The sequence below is a fragment of the Apteryx mantelli genome, chromosome 5 (assembly GCF_036417845.1).
Source record: "Apteryx mantelli isolate bAptMan1 chromosome 5, bAptMan1.hap1, whole genome shotgun sequence".
Taxonomy (NCBI): Eukaryota; Metazoa; Chordata; class Aves; order Apterygiformes; family Apterygidae; genus Apteryx; species Apteryx mantelli.
The window spans coordinates 47,424,229-47,448,299 of NC_089982.1; the positions used below are offsets into that span (position 1 = coordinate 47,424,229).

Here is a 24,071-nt window from a genome sequence, read left to right on the forward strand (position 1 = left end):
TACCTGCAGTTTGATAAAAGGAATTCCATCAACTACTGCTCCTCTGTACTCTAAAATGTCATTTATACAGGTTTCATAAAAGAAAGGATTATTATAGTTCAGAAGCTCAGTCCAGTAAACACGAGATAATGCCTGCTGCTAGTAGTGCATTACTTCTGAAGGCCCTTTTCCTCTACAGAATTACAGCATTTGATCCTGGCCCACTCATTATAACAGCAAAAAGTAACTTTACAGTATTACAAGCAAATTGAAAACACCAGCACTAACAGGATTTTAAGAATATGTAATCAGGTTAAAATTAGAAAATAAAAACTAACATTTCCTTTAACTGGAACTACTTCTTAATTATAACCTTCAATTAGGCTATTTTACTATTTTTTGTTTTATTCTGCTGAGACTTCTCTGTTTAATAAAAACACAGAAGATCACTAATTAGGCAGACATTCAGTATTTAATTTGATCATTTAGTGGCTTAGAACAAGAAACTTTGTTACATTGTATTCCAAAAACTCTACTAAGGTATCTGTGTACTGTGCTTTACAAACATAAATAAACCAATTCCCACAACAAGGTGCGAATAGAGACAGTAACATGTTATCCTGCTATGAACACAGAGCAAAGGTACCAAAAGGACTAAGATGAAATAGTAATTTTGAGGAGCATTATGTGTGCAGAAGAGCTAGGATTATTATGTAACATTAGCTGAACGCATGCTTAGGTCGATTGCAAATCTAGGCCTAAACACTGAGTGCAGCAAAAAATTTAGACACACCCAGAGCCAGCTGTGAAAAGTATAGCTTAAGCACAAAACAATTGCTTTTAAAAAAAAAAAAAAAAACAAGCAGAAAAACAGAAACTCTACCATGTGTTGGAGCCTTTAAGATCAATATAAACCTCTGCTACCTCAGCAAAACGGTAACATGCAACAGTGATAAATTTTCATCTTTCACATGGGCCAACTACTATAAGGCTGAATACATTTTTATTTAGCTATAGTAGTTCAAACATCTGATGAATGATCAGACTAAAGTCTCCTGGCTTCAGCAACAGATAACAGAGGACAGGCTGTTTCATCCTCTAACCTAATGCATTTTATTCCTTTCCCTCTAGTTTTTCCCCAGTTTTTTTCCTTCCTTACTCATACTGTGTGTCAGTCTATCCAGAATGATCCCCCTTAGAGCTAGCTGGAAGTGTTTGATGACAAATTCTTCTTGATTTGGAGCAGGAACTACCATATCCTGCGTGAGTAATTTTGCCAAAAGGCTAGAAAGTCAGTCCTGCCCCCTCTACTCTAGCAAATACATGAACACACATACACCCACACAGACATATACTCACACACATGTAATAGATCCAGTGGTGTGATGCTACATGCTCAAATGTGAAAATCCTGGGTTTCAGTACTTTCTAAATCATATGGAGTACACATGATATAAATCCATCTCAAGTAAATCTCCTAATCAGCAAGCTATTCCCCACTTTGGGACATAGGCCCCTCTCTCTGGTTTGCAAATTTAAACACACATGCAAAATTATATTATATCTGACATTTATTCCAATGTTGAAGAGTGAAAAGATCTTTAGGTTTGAAACTGTTTCTGGCCCATTTCTACAGTTTACCCTTTGCATTTAATTCAGGCTATTTCTTCTTGTTCATGGTATCCAGGGATGAGCAGTGAAGGCAATGAGAGACAAGGCAAGTGTCTGTCTGTTCTGTTGTATAGTTCACACAGTATGATCTCAGAATACAAGGAACCACAATCAAGAAAAAGCAAGGCAGCAGGGATCCCAAGCTGAGTAAAAGCATGGCTCCATCATGCACTAGGAGATGTATTTGAGAAAAGAGTTTTCTGTGTTCTGTGACACAGAAAAGAATTGAACGAAAATGGTACAGGCTCACTGCAGATGAGCTTGGGAGAATAGCAGTACCCAGCTCTAATAAAGTTCTGCTTCAGCAAACAGAAAAAGGAATTTTCAAGAGCTTTCAAGCCAGTGATATTGGGGTATTTTTTCACAACAATGCCCAAAAGCTCACTCTGATAAACAGAGCTTCCTGATGCATGCCGAGTCTCTAATTCAAAGCAAAGGAGGACTGTATCTTCTTGAATAAATTATTACAGGAACATTTTAACCTAATGAAGAAATATTTCTCTTAATTTGTTCACAAAAATATCTGGACTACTTTCACTAAAGTGTTAAGAAAAACCTAACTTTAGCCACATGCCAGATGTGGAAAATTTCACCCACACGTGGGTAAAGTAGGGCAACCTTAGAGGTAATTGGGAAAATTGTTTTAGAATGGGAAGTAACAGCTTCTCTTCCAACTGGAAATTGCCCATAATACATCCATTTTATTCTGAACTTAATATTAACCAACAAAAAAATATATTTACTTGCAACTTAAGGAATCTAACAATACTCCTTCAGATACTTTTTGTTAAAAATTAAACAGAGAAAACTACATAAAAAAACTCACACATATCACTTTACAAATTGAAAATAAATCGAGCTTGCAGAAAAATAATTACCTGCAAAAAAACAAATTAAACAATAGTGATAAACTAAGATAATAAGTACAAATATACCTTGTCCTTGAGGAACTCCATAAAATTCAGCAGCTATCCTTGCTGCTTCCTTACGATTCCCTTTCACAATGTAGAAATGACTAAGTATAGCAAGGCTGATCTTCACAAAAAGTTTAAAACAAAAAAGGGAAAGTATAGTAAAGTAGACATTAGATAGCTGCTGAGCAAAAGGACGATTTTCTTCTATGACAGTCATTGCTGCAGCAAGACCTCTCTCAGTGTTTGGGGTAGGGTTCTCAAATGTGTTGATAAGATCATATGGCTGCAGCCACGCACTCTTAGGAACAACTGGTCCTGAGGAAAGAAAATATCAGCTGGTCATGATGCTTGCTGCTCAAAATATGAGGATTATTTATACTGTACATAGTACTGAGTTCACTACCACTCCTGCTAGCCTGGTGATATTCAAGTGGGACAGAACATAACAGACACAGGTTCCAAGTTTCTGGATTGTACTTGTTCCACTTAAAAGGTCTGTCTCATTCCAGACTCTGCATTTGTATTTCATTTATCATATTTATACTTATTTAAAAAGGCACCGTCAAAAATATTAAGAACTTTAATTTCATGTAATGAGGCTAACAGCCTAAAAGTTAAATCAGTTTCTGCTAAGTTCTCCTGCTTCTAACATATAATTGTTCATTTTGTTCATTGCTCCCTTCTTTTATGATAGACTTTTTTTCTGTTTATAATGGAGAGAGAAACACATCAGCAATTACCTGAAATACAGATTAATAAAGAAACATAGATTTAAAATATACCGGCTTTGACAGTCTCTTGTTATTTCATTCAGGTTGAATGAAAGTACCTAGTATACATAGCTTATACTATTATACAAAAAAACAGTACTCAGAATGGATGATGAAAATCGAACTCCAAGATACTTTTATAAATCTCAGAACATTAAAATTAGCAAATAAACGCACTGGTAAATATAAAACATGGAAAATCTCTAATGCTTATGATACACATTTCATTGTGCTGTATCATATTATTTTAAACCAATGATGTGACAGGCTTTTTTTCTTGGCCAGTTTTGGAGAATGGAATCTAAATTCCTCAGATTTTTTTTTTTTGAACACAAATTAATTTGCTTATATGCCATCAGCTTATTATTCATAGTCATCAGCAGTTACTCACAAGTAGTTCCAGTAGTGTGAGTAATTGCTAGTGAGTGAATACCAGGGTTACAACATGACACCAACTGAAGAGCGACAGGACAGAACTGGATGCCTAAATAAGCTGTAACTCTAAAATAAAGAGCTGCAGCAGTACAGCTAAGGATTCTGTTTTAATTCCTTTATATCACCTTTTAAATAAAAAAGAACTAGTATCTTTAATTGTAGTTTTAAATAGTCTACCCCTAGTAATCTTAAACTGAAACACTCTTTCTATTCTACCCGGGGTTCTTTTGTCTGATGATCAGAAAAAAACATTTTAGAATGCTGGCAACAGTCCATCAGGAACAGAGGGTATGATCCAAATGTCACAGCATCCAAAGATCCCCCTGACTTCAATGAACAGAATATCAGACATACAAATTCATATTTTTAAAAGAGAAGTGGCAAAACAAAGATCCTCTTATGATCTGGCTCCAGAAAAGATTTATTAGAGTAAAAAAGCTATATTGTTTTCTGTAAACTATGTCCAAATAAACCTATGTAAATGAAGAAAGGGCAATGGTGTAAGGGAAAGGAAATGTGCTTGAGAATAAATATCACGATTTTTAACAGATAGGAACTAAATTATGCTTATCTTGAGAGAAGTGGACATTTAGTCTTTTTCCTTGAAAAAAGTCTTAAACCCACACAAAAGTCAAAACAGCAACTGGAAAAGGCAGTAAGAAAACAGTTTACACTGTAATCTATATCAGTCTGAGAACAAAATATATCTGTTTTCTCCTAAATTTATATTTAGGAGAAATTTAAATTTATAGACATTTTCTCATCCAGCTAGAATAGGAACTGCTCTTCTCATACCATAGTTAGAAGTAGGACAGAGTACTTAAAATGCCAAATGAAAATCCCTTTTTATATTTGGCACATTGTTATCTGACACTGAATTGAGGTGTCATGTTTTCCATAAGGATAAATAGGTATTATGTTCTGAGTCAGCACTGCCAATTTCCGTTTCAATCATTAATAGAAATGATATTTTCCTTAGTAACACATCCAGTACTTGGAATTTAATACTACTTCCATATTTCTACTAGCATTATTAAACCTAACTTAGTCAGTCCCCAGAATTCCCCAGCCATCTGAAGTACCTCTGTTTTGCAAATTTACCATGCTGAATAAGGAAGAATCGTAATTAGCTGATAGAAAAGCTTTTACCTCTTTATAGTGTTTTTTTACTTTACTCCATATGGCATCATCCAATAAGTGCTCTTCATCACCTGGACTTCTCCCACATTTTGTTAATTAACAGAACAGTCTCTTTTTGTAGAGGCAAAATTCAATAACAATTGCTATAAATAATAGATGGAGTTAATAGCAGCAGTCAAAGTTAATATTTTCATTACAATTCTGTTTCCTTCTTCTTATAACTGCAGTTGGGCAGAAATTTCTCAGTTGGTAAGTGTCTTCTTCAGGTTGAATTTTTCTGTAAAGTAACAGCAAAATAAAAACCCTTTTCTAAAATAAGGCTGTGGATGCACATAACATTTTGTTAAATGATCATTCTACTGTTAGAAACAACATGAAAACTGAGCAGGAGGGTTATCCCCGTACTGAATCTTGTCTTCTGTTCCCTCATAAGTTTCCCTCCATAGCTATAAACTACACAAAAATGAAAGAAATTATGAGTTTTGAGAATTTCAGCTCACATATGTTCATAAGAGGCTGGCAAAACTACTCTCCTAATAATATTTCTGTTTTCTAGCTCCATCTCTCTCTTCTGTGCCAACTTAACTGGAAATGCTCCAACTGCACAGAATAATTGAATTTATCCTAATCGAAGGCTACTGAGGCTCAGCAGAAGTGGCCATTATAGCATGTTGGCAAACCCATGCTACTAGGCACCCAGTCATGAAAACAGAATGACTGTCTAGATGCTAACACTCACATGGCATTTTGGAAGAATCAACAACGTGAATGCTGAGACTTGAGCACAAAGTAGTTGAGGGCAGGGCCCATGCAGATGAAGAGGACAGGAACAGAAAGCTACAGATGTTGCAACAGAAATCAGAAAGTAGAAGCATAAGTAAATAAATACAGGAGCTGACAATCAATGCAATGCTACACAAGAGTGTAAACACTGACATAAAAGTGTACCAAATTTCTATTTGCCCAGCAATGTGAAGCAACTGGAATGCTAATCTACAGCAGTGCTGAACACTGACAGCTTCCAAATAGAGATGTTTCACCAGTATGTAACAATCTAAAAAAAAAGTTAAAGCAATTGAAAACACCAGAGATCCAATCTGAACATCTGCATTTCTGGAATAGTTTTGACATCTGGGAAAGGAATTTCTCTGTACTTCATTTCCTCACTTGGGAAAAATCTCAGCAGGAGTGCTCTGAAGATGACTTCATCACTGTTTAAAAAAACAATAAACAAAAAACAGAAAACAAAAAAAAAAACAAAACTGGAACTAATTAGGTATTTAATAAATTTTATTTTAATAGAAAATTTGGATAACAGACTTATATGAAATGAAATATGGAATAATCATTCATTTAATGGCTGCAAAAGGGATAGTGTGTAAAAATATTATAACATTTAAGGGTTTATCCTAATGCATAGGAAAAACAGGACCAAGCTACACTACAGACAAACAATGCTAGGGTTTTTGTTTTGCTTTGTTTGTTTTAGGAACATAAGAATAAAACTGTGCCAGACAAGGTACCTTCTAGCTTGGCATACTAGCCTACTCCCAGCAAATTAAAACAAGAATCAAGTAGTCATTCCTCTCGCATGCTTTCTCCATATCTGGCAATTAACTATTTTAATTTCAAAACTGCTCAAAGACTTCAAATGCTAGGTTTTACAGTCTTAACTTATCTCTTAATAGAGCTTGTTGTGATATCATTTATAAAAGTATGTTCAAAATAACTAATTGTCATTTTAAATGACAATTAAAGTAATTCATTTCAAACTATGGTCCTCAGATTAATAGAATATCAAAGTAGCTTGCCCTTAAATGCATTAATATGTAGCTGCTAATAAGTGGCCAACAGGAGAAAGGAAGTATTCCAGCAGTGGTACCTGTTTATGCTAATTTGAAGTGTTTGTGAATTTTAGTGTAATTTACCCACAATCTAAGCAAGTAACTTTTAGGGGGAAAAAAAAAAGCTATATCTTATAATGATTAATCACATAAGCACTTTAATGACCTCTTATTTTATTTTGGGGATTTCCTCAGCACTTCAGAAGATTGGTGTGTTTAATTTTCAGTATGGGAAAATTAAAAGAAAAATAACACAACTGATATAATATTTGGTCTTTGAAGGTATCTTTGAATACTAAAGACTGTAAAACCCTTAAAAATATGATTTCTCAATATCAAACACTTTCTTCAGTTCTGGAAAAATGTACTTACTTATAATTAAATCTTTCACAGTAGAATCCTTAAATTAGGTTAACGTAGGCTGTAGAAGAATAGTTGCACTCACAGCACAAAGTTTGTAACAAAAATTCTTAATCATTTACTTCAGTATTTTTGAGCTATATCTAAACATGTGAAAGTCAAAACACCTTTTTAAAGACAAAAGGTAAGCAAAAAAGTGTAAGGAATTACTTGTATGATACTTTGCCTGCATGTCTCACTTCAGATAGGAGATGTAGCTAAAAATACATAAGAAGTTAAGGCAGTCATTCTGGTCTTAATTTCTGAAACTTTTTGCTAATAAAGATAATAAAAGATAATTTCATGAAGCAGGATGCCAGGCAGAGGAATAGAAACATCTCAGGTGCTCTGAGGGAATGCAATTGTTTACACATTATAGAGAATCCACCTGGAGAAACTTCTAAAACAATGACCTCAAAACAAAAAAGTTTAAAATAAAATTACTGAGAAGATACTACTTCTAGTATTGCTTTTCTGATGTAAGCATAAAATGCTTCATGAAGGACTCAAAGTGCTGAGAGGTCTGAGCTATGAAAAAGACAATACCTAATTCAGTATGAAAAATTACCTGCTTAGTGACTTGCTGACTTGTACTTTAATAGTTGTATTTAATAGTTGTATAGTTGTATTAATTCTCAATACTGAACATTTTATCTGACTCATCTGAAGCTACAGAATGATGTTTATGTCATTTCCTCATTGTCATATCTTCTTCAGGCTTTTTTGTATTATCATTTCCTGTTCAAAGCATTTGACCTGAATAAATCTAGATATACAGCAATTATTTTAAAATGCATTTGCTCGTGTATACTGTTATGCAAAATTACTTCCACTGCGTTACCTTAAGTTCACATTGAAGGTAAAGCGAAAGAGACAGACATACAATAAAGCAACCTTTTAAAAAACATTAAATGTTCTTTTCAATAATATCCTTAATATTATGAAAAGGTAAGTACTCCGCATCCATGCTTAGGCATAGGAAAACAAACAAACCACATTCATCTGAAAGCTACAAAAGGTTCAGAATTGGGAGTGATTGGGGGAAAGAAGAAACAGCTGTTGCTTCTTTTCCAAGTCAAGCCCTGTTACCACTCTTTCTTTAAAAAATATGAAGAGAGGATGTGGCAGAAGTACCAATTTTGTACTAGTATTTTGGGGGAATAGAAAGAGGAAAAGTGGGAGAAACAGAACACAAACTTTTGTCCAGAGAAGTCCAAGCTTCTCTGATATTTTCTCAGATTAAGAGCAAAACAGTTTAAGGACACCTCTGACAAGAAGAAAGAAAGAAACCAGCAAATGCAAGTAGATGGCTAACCACATGTGTACACATACATGAGTTAGTAGAGAGACATAAGCCAGAGAATTAGTGGAAGTGGGGATAGATTAGGGAACAGAAACAGATTTAAAAATATCTAATATTTTAATATGCAAAAAACTTACAGTATGCCTTTTTCCGAATAGTGTCCTGTATTTTTTCCCCTCTCATCCACTTTAGTCACTGACTGGTTTTAGCTTTTTGTCATACACAGCACATTATATACTATCAGTACTACAGTCCCATACCCAAAAGAATAAATTGTATCTAAAGATATTAAGAATGTAAGTAGATAATCATCCTCTAATAACTTACCTAGCAGCCCTTACTGAGGAAAGCAGCATTTAGTTTCAAAAGATTGTCATGTGGCATTTCCTTTATTGTTTTGCATGTGGCAAAGGGTTGGTTTGTTTGTTTGTTCTGGAGTTTTTGTTTTGTTTTTACTGCGTAACTTCGTTCGGATCTGAATTGCTTTTTCACTGCATCCTGTTGCTATCCTTAAAAATTCTACAGGCTTACTCTACCATATGACCAAGTTATATTCTCATCACAAAAACCTGAAACTTGTGTTGCATTGCCAACAGAAGCAAACACCACACTGTAAAATAAAGACATGGAATGCCTAAATCTCCTTTTTACAGCTTGTTTTCTTCCTCAAGAGCCTTAATGCCATGTCTGTCCAGAGCCTATAAAAACAAAGCAGCCTGAAGTTACAACTGATATCCAAAGTCATGTTTCTTTCAGACTTCTGCACTGCTATCATAACTCATGCTAGTCTCCTGCTTGCCCAACTAATGACTTTAATATTAAAGTGTCTTTCAAAATGCAAGGCAATGACTTATCCTTAAGTGTCATATAACAGGGGAAGATCAGGATAAGCTTCATAAAATGTTACCATCTTCATGCTCTGACTTCTGACACTCATCCTATTGGAGGACTGTGTATTCAAACACCATTTCTATTCTCTCATAAGACTATGAAACACACCAGTTCATTTAAAAAACTTCAACACAAAAATTCCCATATACAAGTTTTATTACATACATAGCTTCTCTCTGGATTTTGCTGTAGATCATCATTTCCACCAGATCTCCAAACTGTTATAGAAAGTCTGAGTTTCATGCCTTTGGGTGGATACAATCACACAGGGAATGCCTTTTTTTTTTTCCACCATAGTATTAAAATCAGTGGTCTGCTACAGATTAGGCATTGTGTAAATCAAGTTCTTCTGGCATTGAAGCACATGAATGACAACTTTTTATTTGTAACATAATGAAAAGTTTACTTTTTCTACTGCTAACTTGTAATGAATTTAAATTGGTTTTATTCAGCTGTCTTGTCTTTCTGTAATTCCCTGCCTGTTGAAAATACTACTGCTATCTTTGGAAAATAGTTCTGACATACAGTCTTGCATATCTGGCTTCCCAGAGAATGGAGTTACTGTTCAGGGATTTACATACCAATCAGTATCTGTAGACATTACAGATGTTCTCTATATCACATGCACTTAAACACATAAAACCTAACTCAGATGTTTAAGTGATAATGCTAATTCCAGTTTTATAACTTTCTCAGTTCTTTAAAAGAATACACAGCAATTTTAAAGCTGTATCACTTTGCTCTATGCCCACTGGATAGCTGCTTGTCACAATGGTGAGAGATTCCACCTCAACAACAAGTCTAATATCAAACAATCCCTGCTATCAGCAGGGATGATAATGATGATTATCAGATCAGCATGTTTGATCTGCTTAACAACTCTATCTAATTGCTGACAGTAAAGTCCTGTGTCTATAGTAGAGAAGTAAGGTAGCTATAACTGACTTGCTTACAAATAAATCCAGTCTGAGTCATGCCTTTACAAGTTTGTCCTAGAATATTTCTTTCAGTCCTGTCTGGAGAGTTATCACAACACAAATATCAAGAGTAATATAAGAGAAGATTCCCAAAAAAGTCATGTGTGTACTTGGAGACATTACTAAAATCAGAACCATGTCAGACAGCAAGCACACACAGTCTGTTGACAGACAAACTCTAGCAAATCTTGCCGTGCAGGAGTTAAAAAAGTTACCACCTCCAGCCGCCCATTCCATTCCTCTGCTAAAGGTTCTTGCCCCTCTTCCTCCCTTCCTGGAAATCAACACGAAGGAATGTGTGCCTGTATTCAGCCATTTCACTTCAAAGATCTGGCAGTTTAAACTGCCGGTAATTTTAAGCTAACCTACTGGAGTCTAACTGAAAAAAAGCTCTCACACACCTTACCACCTATTCTGCTGCAGAGACAGTAACCTTCAGCTAAGAAGTAATGCAAACCATGAGAGGAAAGTAATATCAAAACACACATACAAGCTGCATATTAATAGAGATGTTTAGTTGTAATTTATATGGAGTGAAGGGTCTCCTCATTTTGCATCTCTTTTCCCTTTGTATAATTCCTTTCTTGGGTCCAGATACCTCTATCACCAATGATATATCTATAGAACTATAGACATGTATAGATCAAAATTTTCTGTTTCAAGTGACAGCTTTCAAAAGACCAAATTTGCACCTGTAACTACAGACACTTTGCCACTTTGAAACCTAGACAGACTTCTTCAGCTGCTTGAATTAATACAAAATAGTTTAATAAGACCAGAAAGTACCTATAATAATCCTTTATTTCTTTATGTGCAAGACCTTTAAAATATATTGTCAAGATGAGATCATTGACACAGTTATTCTGAAGTGAAAAGTTTACTTGAAGTAACAGCTGAGTTGTAAATGGTTTTTGTCACCAATTTGAAGTTTCTTTCATAATTTTTAGGTTTTATTCTGCATTATGGTCTTTTAATTTTAACTGATTTTTCTTTATTACCATTTGTTTCTATAAAAAAGTGAAATCACCTCTTTCCCTTAACTTTCTATCTACCTTTTCAATTTTCTGTCAGGTTTTCTTCTAGACAGTAAAAGTGGCTTCATTTGTCTTTTCTTCTGTGAAACGTTTATTTTTGATGCTTACGAACGGTACTAATAAAAGCAAATTACTAAGTCAATTACATGATTTGGTAGGGATGACAGTTAAAAGATTATACTGCAAGCATATGTCAAGAGGTCACTATACACTGACTCCTGTGGCTAGTATTAATATTCAAAATGTTTTTTCCATCCATTAAAATTGATATCAGTTAAGTGATATCATCATGACAGAGCTAGCAAAACATTCTTTTCCTCAAGCTGAGGCATGACAGTCTCTACTTGGTGCTTTTACAAGAGACATAAAAATACTTCGTGATGAAGAACTTAGAACTGACTTAGGGAATGAGGTAAAACTAGAGTGAGGTGGATCAGTGGCACATGGGCTTTTTGCCACAGAATGCAAAGCACAACGAAGCGTGAAAGCTTCAGCTAAACCAGTGATGTATGAGAGGACTTTACCTTACATGGTTTTGTATGCCATGTAATAGGCAATAGCAAATCTGCTTGGAGCCAAAAATGAACTGCTTTGGGCTCCAAAACATAATTAGAGTCAGTTTTGGAGCCAAGAATATTTGGTCTCATCTCCAATCCAGTGTTCTAATACAAGTGAATAAGACACTGTTATAAAACAAAGTTAATTCTGAAATCAGAAATTAAAAATTCCCTGACACCTTCTTGCTGGAGAACTTTGAATACAGATACAAGTGAAAATTTCTGTACACCATAAATCTAGTAAAACTCTAGTATCAATAGCCCCTCACACAATCTCCTAGGCACCCTCTTTTCATCAGGATGGGGAAAGGACTATTGCTGCAAATTCCCTTTCAGCCGTTAGATTATCCTGTTATTCTCTGTACTTTTTAGATCCACAGTGAAAAAATGAAAGTGAGAAGGAGGTGAGAAACAAAAACCCTTCAGTGCAGTCCATAAAGACTACTTCTCTTGGCCCACAGCCTTCCCACACCAGTTGTAAAACCAACCCTCCCAGAAGAGGTGCTAAGTGAACGGAGGCTGATGCAGCAGAGACAAAAAATTCCCTAAACTGTTCATCACCACCTTTATTCTGATATCTGATGACATTTATTTTAATTCTCATCTGCATAGTCAGAGCTGCCAAAGAGGTTCCAGGTTCCTATTGCCTCTTGAGGAGTTAACGTTTCAAGAAATAATAAAAGGCAAATTCAATAAAGGATGTAGACACTTATGGTAAAATTTAGGAAGCATATATAGGTCCCTAGATCAAAATAAATTATCTATAAAGTCTTCATCTAACTACTTAAGTGCAAAAGAAGCCACAGGCACCTAAATTTTCACCATCTGGGCTGAACTGAGTATCTCCCTTTCACCTGGAATTCACAAACCCAAATATCAGCCACTTCAAAGGTCTTATCTTAGAGTGTCCAGAGAACTAGACACATTTGTACTAGAAACAACCTTGACTTCACCAGAAAAGCAAAGAACTCACAGCAATCTTTGTTGATGGTCAATGTCAACACTTGCCATTTTATTTATGCATGATTAAAGGAATTACTCACAAACTGGAACATCAGAGTAGAACATCTCAACTAAACAAGGCTCAAAACCTCTCCCTCGGAAGATTAATCATGAGCTGCAGATTGCTGAAGACTCCACACCATTTGTATTTCCCTGTATACCGTGCTTTCAAGTGTCACCTTATCTACAGGTTCTTTTAAAATAAATCCAAAAGAACATAACCAACAGCTGTATTTATTCATCCGTCTTAAGAATACAGAGCTAACCTGAATTCAGTTAAGGAGCTGACCTTTTTGATTTCAGCCTTGTTAGGTACTCAACTGCTGCCTTGGAAATTTCACTACTTTACTCCTACAATTTCTGCTTCAGTTTCTTAAGTTTTCCCCAACAGCAGAGTTGTTTAATACCTAACTAAAAACTGTAATTAGCAACTATAAGAATTAAAAGCAAGAGCAAAGGCAATCAAGCTTTTTGTTTGCAGATACAAGAGAAAAGCAACTACAGATACAGTTACATATACTCAGGCTGGGTAGAAATGCAGACCATTAATAATTTTTTTTCCCTCCTCTTCTGTTCCCCCTGCCCCGCCCTTATCTACAAAGGTTTTATTTCTTCCCTCAGTCTCAGAGCTGAAATCTCAGTTACAGGGGAGGTAAAGAAACACCACCATTATTATATATTTTTCAGAACATCCTGACAATTAGCACTTTCTTCCCCCTATCCCTTTTGTCTCCATGAGGCCTTCCACCTTTTTAGATGCCTGTGTCTTCTCAGCTCCCATTTCTACCCCCTGAATTTAGAGCATTGGAGCCTAAGCCTTGCGAAGGGGAAGTTATGTTTAACTGAACTACTGCTGACACCTGTTGTCAGACCTAAGTAATTTTTCTTGTTAACCAGGCCTAGTAACCTACTGAATACAGGCAAATGTACAAAAAAAAAACAAAAAAAAACCACTGTGCAGGTTCTTGGGGGGGGGGGGAAGGGGCGGGGGAAGGAGTGTTTCTCACCCAGGCTTAGTTTACAGACTTTTAGAAGGAAGGAGAGAGAAAAATCATGTCACATGCTCTTCCTCTCCTCCATCCTCAGACTCATCATATCATGTGTTCCCAGGTTTGTAACTCAGAAGTCCAGGGTGCAGGAATGGGAATCAATTCAGGGGCCTGGGAAGACGAGATGGAAACCACCTTGCTAGATGAGCTAAGTTTTGCTAGCAGCTCTCTGAAGTGAAATCTTCACCCAATAGGGTGAAGGACTGCCCCATCCTGAAAATGGTGTGAGATCACTGAGCCATTTGGTAAAGAAGAAAATTCTAAGAAGAAGCCTATCTACTAAATGAGGTCTCTAGACATGACCAAAAATGCTATATGATTTATTTATATATCTATTCATTTCCACTTTATTACATACATATTTAATAACTGAAACACCAGGAAATAATGTAATGAATGACAAGGTGTAATAGCAGCTAAAGCAAGATACAGACATCAAGGGAAAAAAAACAAAAAACCTTTCCCTCAAATGTTATTTCCATTTTATTATATAGCCATAAATACAAAAATCCACTAGAGATAGAAAAACCAATTTCCCTCCAAAAACAAATCCCTTAGGAATGCAACAGGTGGCAAACAGAGTCACCTCACAACACATGCTCAGGTTTGTAACAACTCCTTTTTCCAAAGTTATGCACGAAATAGGACAGGAATATATACCGCAAGTAGTAGCAACGAGGGCGCCAAAGAGCAGCCACAAGAAGTTGCTCGCACACTGGGCACTACTCTGAGGGGACACGACTGCATCCCCATCACACACTACTCTGTGCTGACCCGGCTGCAACTGAGCACTGAGGCCCTTCCCAGAGCCACACACGACGCAGACTGGCAAGCTGCTCCGATGCCTGACTGCTCACAACAACAAATAAATAAATAAATAAATAATAAATTCAGTACGCACTACAGAATGACGCAGGCACTTTTCTTCAGGTCCTTTTTTTCTGCTATAAGCCAGACCTAGCAGTCGACAAAGAAACACACAGAATTACTTTACAGGCTCCTTTATAAAAATCGATCACGTGACACCAAATCTGGTAAGAAACAAAAAAAGCACAGTGCAAACGAGGAGCACCTTTACCGTGCCCCAGAGGAGAAAATCAGAGGGCACAAAACTGCCCCCCAAACGCTGAAGGATGAGAGGCGCCCCGGAGGCTGCGGGGCTCACAGCGGCACGGCGGCTCCGAAGCTAGAGGTCAGCGGGGAGGCGAGCGGCCGCCGGGCTACGGGGAGCCCGCAGCCACGCCGCTGCCAACCGTCGCGGCGGGCCAACGGCCGAGGGAGGCCCCGCCCCCCAGGTGGGCGGGCTCGCGGCGGGGCCGCGCCTCCCCCCGCCGGCCGCGCGCGCGCCGCAGCACCTCTTCCTCTGCGGGCCTGAGGAAACGCGCCGCCGCCCGCTTCCTACCGTGCCCCAGCGCCGCTGGGCCCCGTGGTGCCGCCCTCCATCTCCCGCCTCGGAGCTGCGGCTGGGTCGGGCCGGGAGCCTCGGAGCCTGCGTGGCGCGGCGGCCGGGCCGAGCGGGGAGATGAACACGGTGCTGTCCCGGGCCAACTCGCTCTTCGCCTTCTCGCTGAGCGTGATGGCGGCGCTCACCTTCGGCTGCTTCATCACCACCGCCTTCAAGGAGCGCAGCGTGCCCGTCAGCATCGCAGTCTCCCGGGTCGTGCTGTGAGTGCGGGGCGGGCGGCGCGGCCGCCGCTCGACTCCCCCCGCGGCGGGCGGGAGAGGAGGGGGGGAGGCGGCACCCCGCGCGGGAGGCGGAGAGGAGCTGCGCTGGGGGCTCCGCGTCCTCCCGGGGACGTTACCGCCGCGGCGAGCGGCCGTTGGGGGCGGCGCGCTGGGGGACGTTACGGCCGCGGCGAGCGGCCGTTGGGGCGCGCTGCCTCAAGGCAACTCGGCTCGCCCCCCCCGCCGGGGCCAAGCACTTCCTGCTGCCGGTCGCTGCTCTCTTCCCCCCGGCAGTTCCCTGGGTCCGCTGGTGTTTCGGTGAGGGCCGGGGAGCTCTCCGCTTCCTGCCCTGCTGCCCCCGCGGGGCCAATGAGGGAGCCCCACGACGGCGCTCCGCCGCCCCCGGGCGGGCGGGCCTGCGCCTGCAGCCGTCTGCTGGTTTCCGCTGGACTTCGCGTTAAACTACTAACTTCTTCAGTATGTTAACGGGAGCCGTTTGGGTAAACACATACGGTTGCTCGCTGGAAAACGCCAGCCGGGTTTTCTGTATCAGGGTAGTGACTTACAGGGGAATCAAGCGTATGCAACAAAGGATCTCCCTTTTCGACAGGTTTTGGGGGGGGGGGGGAGCAAGCTCCTAAATGAACATATAGTTTATCTCCCTAGTGCAATTTTTTTAGTTAGTAGTTCCCTCAGATTTTTCCAGTGGTAACGTATTTCCCTTGTTTGTGGGTTCAGTGGCAGTAGACTCACTCAGGTGGTCATATCTTCCTGTGAACTGCACCAGGTATAGAATATGTAACACCATATTGAAAGCATTTTGCCTCCATGACAAAAAGTGCTGATGCAGACTTGTGCCAGCAGAACTTCTTTTGCAATTTTTTTTTCCAAGAGGAAACTCTGTCACAGAAAACTTCCAGCTAGATAAGTATGTATGAGATGAAGGGCTGTAGTTTCACAAGTAGCTGAGCAGGTGCAATAGCTTGCTCCCACCACCAAAAAAATGAAGGTCTTGCTGCTACTTCTAGCTGCACGGTCCTTTACCAGAGCTGCACATGGAAATGGGGCTCACTGGATACTTTTTGGAGCTGTTTTAACTCACTAACCCATCAAAATGTGTCCATTTTTTTGCTGGGTTTGTTTTCTACCAGGTTAGTGAGTTAAAGCAGCTCATGGAGCAGTCTGGTGAGCTTTGGAGCTACCCCAGGGTAAGTGATAGGAGTGGATGGCTGAGAGCTGGGTTGGAAAGGGGAGATGAATACAAATGAAGAGTGGGAACTGCAATCATCTTTTGGATGGATTGAGGACTATTCCTTTAAATAGCATAAAGCTGCCATAAAAGCACATTTTGAGTGTTCTGGCAAACTGAAAAGATGAGAGATGTCATACTAATGCTTAACCTGGATGAAATTTGTACTGCCAGTGACTTCAGTGGTGCACAGATCTGGTATTAATGAAAGTGGCATACCTTAGCTGCTTTTCTTGAACTCCTTAGAAGTGATCTGCAGACCCCAGGTTGAGTCCTGTTATGCCACCAGATTGACAGTGATTCTGAAATGAAGCCACATTCCTGAAAAGAATTACTACTTACAAAGATGTTGATTTTTGCGAAGGGATGGAAATTACTAGCTAATCTTAAACAGGGAGGGTTTGGGAGTGTTTTTTCTTAAATGCTGTCTTTAAAAGTGGTTTTTTTTGTTTTCACCACTTGGTTTATAGTGTTTTTTTTTTCTTTGAGATCACTGAACTTAGTCTTCATGAAATGATATTTTCAAACTGGAATAAATGTAACTGACAAGTTCATAATTGCTAAAATCTTTCTGTTACATTAGGAGTTAAGGTTCAGAGTTCATTGCCAACCTGCTTATGGTATTCCTAATTGTAGATAGTAGGTTTGGTAAATTACTTTCAGATGTATTCAAAGTTTAGCGTTTTGCTGTCTTTCAGTGTTGGTTTCCAGTTTCTTTTTCCAATGCAGTTTAATATGATTATGTCAGATATTTTTCCAAATGTGAATTTGTATTTAAATAATAGTTTTGATACCCAGGATTTTATTAAAGTAGAGAGGAAAATAAGCATTTTCTTTTTGTTACTACTTAATACCTGTATGTGCCAGAGGGAGATTTTGTAAGTTGTGTGAACTACAAACATAAAACCCAATTTATCAATGCTTGGAGTGCCCTTTATGAGAATAAGCACTAGAGCCCTTTTTTATAGAAAGTCCAGAAATAACTTTGAAAATGGTTGCCAGCAGACAACTATGCTACTGATGTTCTGGTCAGCTTTGTATATTTGAGGATGGCTAACACATACTTTACTATACTGAAAAGTAGTGCAATTTAGATACAGATGGATATGGATTTTTGTAAACAGGAAAAAGTCCACACGCTATTTCTATAACTCTTGTAGACTACTGTGGTGTCAAGGTATCTCATTCAAAACTGCATCTCCAAACCTTCCAGGAGGCAGATATTGTTTTACTATGTGATTACACTGTAGCCAAAAACCTTTAAAAGAAGGTACAGAAAATGGATGAAGGGATTATGTGGCAAAAATTATCATTTATGTAAAATATACAAGAAAAATAATGAGAAAAGATAATTTTGTGTTTTGTTTTATCTTAGAAAAAATGTAGAAGATTTCACTGGACCTAGAGAAAGAAGTGATCTGGGATTCGTCACATTTGACATTACTGCAGATATCCTTAATGGAAAAAATGGTTTGCAAATGTTTGAAATAAGAATATCTTGACATCTATTTTTGTTACCTTATAATCTTCAGATATTCAGGACTTGAGGGAAAAACAGCAATTTGTCTTGAAATCTAAATTTAAAGCAGTGAAAGATAGTATTTTATATAGTTATGGCAGTAAACTAGGACTTAGAATATCTGTTCTGTGGCTGGTAAATGATATGGGGCGAGTCATTTCCTCTTTTCATTATGTCTGCTTTTAAAATAGGGCTCTGTAATGAAATGTGGTGTTACTGTTAAGTGAGGTTTGTATTGGTGGTTTGAGGTGTGAATTAATTCTAGGGATTACATAACATGCTATTTTGACTGCCATACTGAGTCTAAAGAACTCTGATGCAACTTTCAAACTCATTTTGTTGTGAGGGCATGGCTCTCAAAATTCTGTCTTCCTCATAGTCATATACAAATACCTGTCTTGCTTTCAAAATAAAAAGTAGTCATAGTCTTTTACTTGCTTAGATATTAAATTATCAGAGTAGCGTGAAATTCATCAAGAAGCATATGAAGTTCTACAAAATTAGTCACATTCTTTCTCGTTGCTGCTATCTTTGTGCAACTTTTCTTCTTCTTGGCTTCCCTGATAGCCTGCTTTTTATTTGGTGGGGTTGGGGTTGTTTGAGGATTTGTTTGTTTTGTTTTTATTTTGGATGGATTATTTGACAGTAGAAGGGAATCATTCTTAAGATCTGGAGTCTTGAAATAAAAATTCTGTATTTTCTGCAGAAACCACTACCAAAGATGAGGTGGCATGTTTTACCTCACTTAGGTCATTACACTAAGCCTTGTTTTTCAACTGATTTGAGATTGCTGGGATTTTCTCTGTCTCCCATTTTTTGCCACTGCCTTAGGCATGACATTGATTTCCTCTGTGCATCAGTTCTCCTGTTGTGGAGAATAATACATTGTGTAAAGCAAACCAAACAAAATATAAATCTTGAATGGATGTGAAAGCTGGATAAACAGGTTAATTGGATTTTGCAGGTTTTTGATGCGCAGGATTGAGGGGCTTTATCATCTGGAAGCACAGGGGAGGTGAACTCTTAAGTCTGAGTTTTACCTCTGAAATGCTTATAGGTATCAAAACCAGAGACTTAAAATTCTTTTGAAGCAGGCAAACTGAATTGTATACTGTTGGAGGGGTCGGGGAGGAGGAGGGAAAGGGAGAAAGGGGACCTCTGGAAGAAGCATTCTTTAAAAAGAATTAGTCTGCAATATGTGAACATCAAAGATTCCGTGTTTTAATAGGTGGGGTTTTTTAGTAGCAGTAGTATTAAATTTGCTTATAAAACCCTTACTTAATCTTGTGTGCCTGATATAAATAAGTCTTGCTGCTCCACAGTGTTTGGAGTTGTAAAATACAACTTAAAAAAAAAAAAAAAGTTGTAAAAGGTTATTGGTACATTTGTTCTTCTAGTTATGAGGAAACGCATGGTTAGTCCCAGTGGGAATTAAATAAAATGACTGTTACAAAAAGCAACTAGGGAAGGAGAAGAGACAGTTCTCAAACTCTTGTTAACATATTTAATTCATGGTGAACTTGAGGAATTACTTCAGATATCTTTTTTTGTGTTTTTTTTTTTTTTTTAAACATCATTTGTCATTTTCAGTCAGATGACTAAAAATATTCAAGTAAAATAGTTCCAGTTGTTCTTGTGGAAACAGCAATCAATTAGTTAACTCTTTCCTTGCTTCTTCTTTGAGTTAAAGGCTAAAAACAAGATTCTGAATTGGGATAAGCAGAGCAAGATAGAAGAGAGATTTTGAGGCTGCCCCGGGGAATTGGTTTCATTTATTTGTCAAGGTAGTGGAGAATGGAATAAAAAAGAAAGCATATCTTGGTGTGTCAGGAGTGAAAAAAGGGTTTAACAGCTAATCTTCATTGTCAGTTAAATGGTATTTTCCTTAACAGCTGCACATGATGCATTTTATTGTTAAATAAACAACAGACAAGTATTTAAAGTATCAGATAGCATTATTATTACACTGACAATCTCAAATAGTAGTTGTCAGTTCTTTACTGTTGATCAGAAATTTGAGCAGAGTTTTCTAACAGTTTGCTAGGCTGATTTTTTTTTTTTTTTTCCTTATAGTACACAGGTAAATGAATTTGATAATGCATAATGTTGCTTTCAATATGGTATTCCTCTCATCTGGTAATTTTTTTTTTTCTATGTGGGTATTACAGGCTCTTTGAGGCTGTTATACTGCTCTCTACCCATTTCATAAGTATTTATATATTTTTTAATGCTATTGGCTCTGGGTCCATAGTTAGACATCAGTGTTCTTTCAGTATAAATAATAGCCTGAAGACATTTAGTAAGTAATTTTGTCTTGCCTTTTATGTTTAATGTTTTATAGTAGACTAACTAGCAGTAGATTCTGTTTACTAGCTTGTAATGCCAAATACAGATCTCTTAAAACATTTGAGGAAATCATATCTCTGTAATGAAATCTAATTCTGTGGTTTTTTTTCTGGGGAGTGGGGGGTAATTTAAGTGATTAAAGTATCTGTTAGGACTCTTGGAGATGCACTGATTTATAAATAAGATGAGGGATGTTGAAATGTAAACTCACTGCTATTTATCGTAGTCTAGTTAGATCTAGTGAAAAAAAATCAGGTTATGTAAGTACAATGTGTTATTTTTCTTAACTTGCATACATCTGCAGAGTATATTTGACTGGAATGTTAAACAATTGTTTCTGTATTTGTCTGCAGAATATTCAACAAAAAACAATGTAAGTATCAAAAAGAAAGTCAAAGCCATTACCCGTTTTGTACTGCAGCTATCTTTAACATTCTGTAGTGCTGTTGGAAAGAATTGAGGCACCAGTATTTCCTACCAGCTTGGACTGGTTTCACTGGCCTTCATGATTTATTTCGTCAACAGTTTAACTGGAGGTGTAGGAGGTTCAAAAACTGATGAGACTTGACTTAATATGTGCTTATCAGAGGGGGAGAAGAGTAACTCCAGCCTTGTTGTTCACTTACAATAGTGGATTGTAAATTACTTATTTCCACTTATTTGTCCTTTTTGTTGTACTTTTCCCTAACTTTCTGTAATTGACTGCTGTTAAGAGACAGGATGTAGTGGCCTTTGGTCCTGTCAGGTGTAGTGGATCTTTTGTTCTTAGATCACAGAACACAGAAATGTTTGCCCATGCCCCATGACACTTTTGTATTATCTTGACTGATTTCTCGAAATTGTGACCTTTGTTGCATCAGTTGTTATGGATTTTCACTTTGGATATCTGTGGGCTTTTTTCATTTACCTGACAGGAGCTGTGTGGAACAGTTTATTGAAATTAATTATTTTAATAAAACACCATATTGCCATGGCAACACTGAATTCTAGTTTAAGCTAGTGTGGTCATGTTGCAAGGATGGATTGAAGGTTTGGATTTTTTTTACTTGCTGCACAAACTATCTCATTAACTCTTCCTTTAAAAAAAAAAAAAGTGTGTGTGTGTGTATATATGTATATGTATGTATATATATATAAAAATAAATTCTGGTAGCTATTTCTGTTTGTGTAGGATTCTTTATTGGTGACCAGGACTTCATTATCTTGTTTCCTATTTAATTTATTTTTACACTAGTTCTCACAAATAAGCACATTGAGAAATACTTTATCTAAATGGTACCAGAAGTTACTAAACAGGACTGTAAACAATATGTCATCCTTACTGTGTAATTAACTCAAAAGAACAGTATACAGTTTCAAGTATTTAAGAATTTGGGATATGTATTTTTGAGGTATTCATACAACTCCTGTAACTATCCTTGCATTTCAAACAATTTTTTTTCCATTAAAAACAGCAAAAATGTTAAATACCTTGGCAGTGTCATGATAGTATAATTCAAGTCTTTCATTTGAAATGAAGTCTAAATACTGCTTTTTAAAAAGAGAAGAAAAAAAAAAAAAGCTTAACTTTACAATTCAGAAGGAATGTCCACCATACTTTGTAGTCTTTGAAATCTTCTGATCCTTAAAATAGTTTCATCATGTTTTATTGAACTGTTTTGTTGTTGTTTCTGTTCATTATCTGTGCCACACTTCATTGTTTAACGGTACATCCACCCCCTCCCTATGCATTATTTGTTAAATTATTTTTATGGATTTCGAGCATGTACTTCAAATTCAGGTCTTCTAGATGGATAATGCTTTGAAATTTCAGCTATTGAATATGCTCTGTTAAGTTAGCTTGCTGATTTAATTAAAATTGTATTCTTAGGCTCTGAACCAGGTGGTCCTTTGGGACAAGATCATTTTGAGGGGAGATAATCCAAGGCTGTTCTTAAAAGATATGAAGTCAAAATACTTTTTCTTTGATGATGGAAATGGTCTCAAGTAAGTAAATCATTATTTTTCTTCATAGTAACTTGATTTACTTACTTTGCATTTTACATACCTCTTGGTGTTGCTGTGGTAAGGAAACTGTATTCTTTTGATACATTGTTTCAGTCTGTTGCATCTTTGTAGTCTGATTGGTGGGATATCTTATATCCCAAGGTCACATTCTGTTTCTGTAGACTAGAGAACAGCTAATAAGAGCAGTAGGCTGCGGGGCTTCTACTTCTGACACTTTTTCTATCTGCAGATTTGGTTCTGTGCTGCCAGCCATGGCATGCACTTAACTCCTTTGGAGTTGGATAATAGTAGAAAAATTCTTATCTTGAGAATAGGCAATATTTCATGAAGTAACTTTGTGAAAATAGAAAGTTATTTCACCCTTACGTGAAATTCAAAAGCCCATTGTTTCTGGATCAGGAAAATTATTCATATCCTAAATTAGTTAATCTGAGTATTTGTTAACTAAATTAGTTAGAGTATTTGTGCTGATATTCTTTGTTGATTTTGCAGGGGAAACAGGAACATCACTTTGACTCTCTCCTGGAACGTTGTACCAAATGCTGGCATTCTACCTCTTGTGACAGGGTCAGGACATGTGTCTGTTCCTTTCCCAGATACCTATGAAACAACAAAAAGTTATTAAATTATAATATTGAATCCTAAGCAACATATTTTTATACTTGTATATTGTGAATAAATTTTATTGTGGTTTCTTCTCCCATCCCATGCAACCCTCCAATAAAAGGTACTTAATTTCCTCAGGTCTAACAGCATAGGAAAGGGAAATGAAAGTTCAGTTCTTTTTTAAATAAAACATTGAAACTGAAACTTAAAGGAAAAGTTAATTGCTGAGTTAGTTTGGGATTTTTCTTTTGTTTTGGAAAACTGAGCACTGTTTGCTGGCCACCTGGGTATAGATCTACCTTTCTTTTAAATAAACATCTTAAAACCAGAAACTAGCCTCATTGTTTTTTAAGGTACTGTAATAGTTATTCGAGTTCTACACAAATTAAATACACTCTCCAGAGTCAAATTTCTACATGTACCTGAAGGAACTGACTATTCTGTTTTACAGCTTTTGCTAAATGTATGTGTAGCATGTTACAGTAGGGTAGACTTGCTCCTTTGTAGAACTGCCAACAGCTACTTTGGAAACTGATGGTTTGTTATCTGTCTGTCAGCTTGGAGATCTCATCTGAGTGCATTAATGTAACAAGTCTCCAGTTCTATGTTATAAAGCACTTTAACTGCATATAACATAGATGATAATGCAGCTGACTGCTAGAATAAAAAGAAATATTTTTCAGTGTATTAATCATAAATCAGCTTTAAAAAATG

At 37.3% G+C, this 24,071-nt stretch overlaps 2 protein-coding genes across 4 annotated transcripts in view; one reads left to right on the forward strand and one right to left on the reverse strand.

The window, feature by feature from the left end:
* ASB5 (ankyrin repeat and SOCS box containing 5) overlaps nucleotides 1-15,197 on the reverse strand; it is a 40,284-nt gene extending 25,087 nt beyond the window's left edge. The window contains exons 1-3 of one of the 3 annotated variants that reach the window (XM_013942158.2): nucleotides 15,044-15,197; nucleotides 4,919-5,186; nucleotides 2,586-2,879 (exon numbers count right to left, since the gene is read on the reverse strand). In XM_013942158.2, coding sequence (XP_013797612.1) covers nucleotides 2,586-2,781 — 196 coding nt within the window. In that variant the 5' untranslated portion in view covers nucleotides 2,782-2,879; nucleotides 4,919-5,186; nucleotides 15,044-15,197. Of the gene's footprint in view, nucleotides 1-2,585; nucleotides 2,880-4,918; nucleotides 5,660-14,866 lie in introns of those variants that run through there. The other 2 variants (XM_067297920.1, XM_013942157.2) reach the window with 2 other exon arrangements.
* Nucleotides 15,198-15,326: 129 nt separating this feature from the next.
* Nucleotides 15,327-23,689, forward strand: SPCS3 (signal peptidase complex subunit 3). The gene is made up of 5 exons (XM_067297922.1): nucleotides 15,327-15,630; nucleotides 18,255-18,328; nucleotides 21,041-21,117; nucleotides 22,615-22,730; nucleotides 23,244-23,689. Exons 1-5 carry the CDS (start codon nucleotides 15,488-15,490, stop codon nucleotides 23,374-23,376), a joined length of 543 nt encoding a protein of 180 aa, XP_067154023.1. The 5' UTR covers nucleotides 15,327-15,487; the 3' UTR covers nucleotides 23,377-23,689.
* Nucleotides 23,690-24,071: the final 382 nt, after the last annotated feature.

What these genes read in the sequence shown, in the direction of transcription:
- SPCS3 (XM_067297922.1), top strand. Translation starts at nt 15,488, where the DNA reads ATGAACACGGTGCTGTCCCGGGCCAACTCGCTCTTCGCCTTCTCGCTG. An exon ending in AATATTCAACAAAAAACAAT is followed by an intron (nt 21,118 to 22,614) that starts GTAAGTATCAAA and finishes TTGTATTCTTAG; the next exon opens with GCTCTGAACCAGGTGGTCCT. An exon ending in GATGATGGAAATGGTCTCAA is followed by an intron (nt 22,731 to 23,243) that starts GTAAGTAAATCA and finishes TTGATTTTGCAG; the next exon opens with GGGAAACAGGAACATCACTT.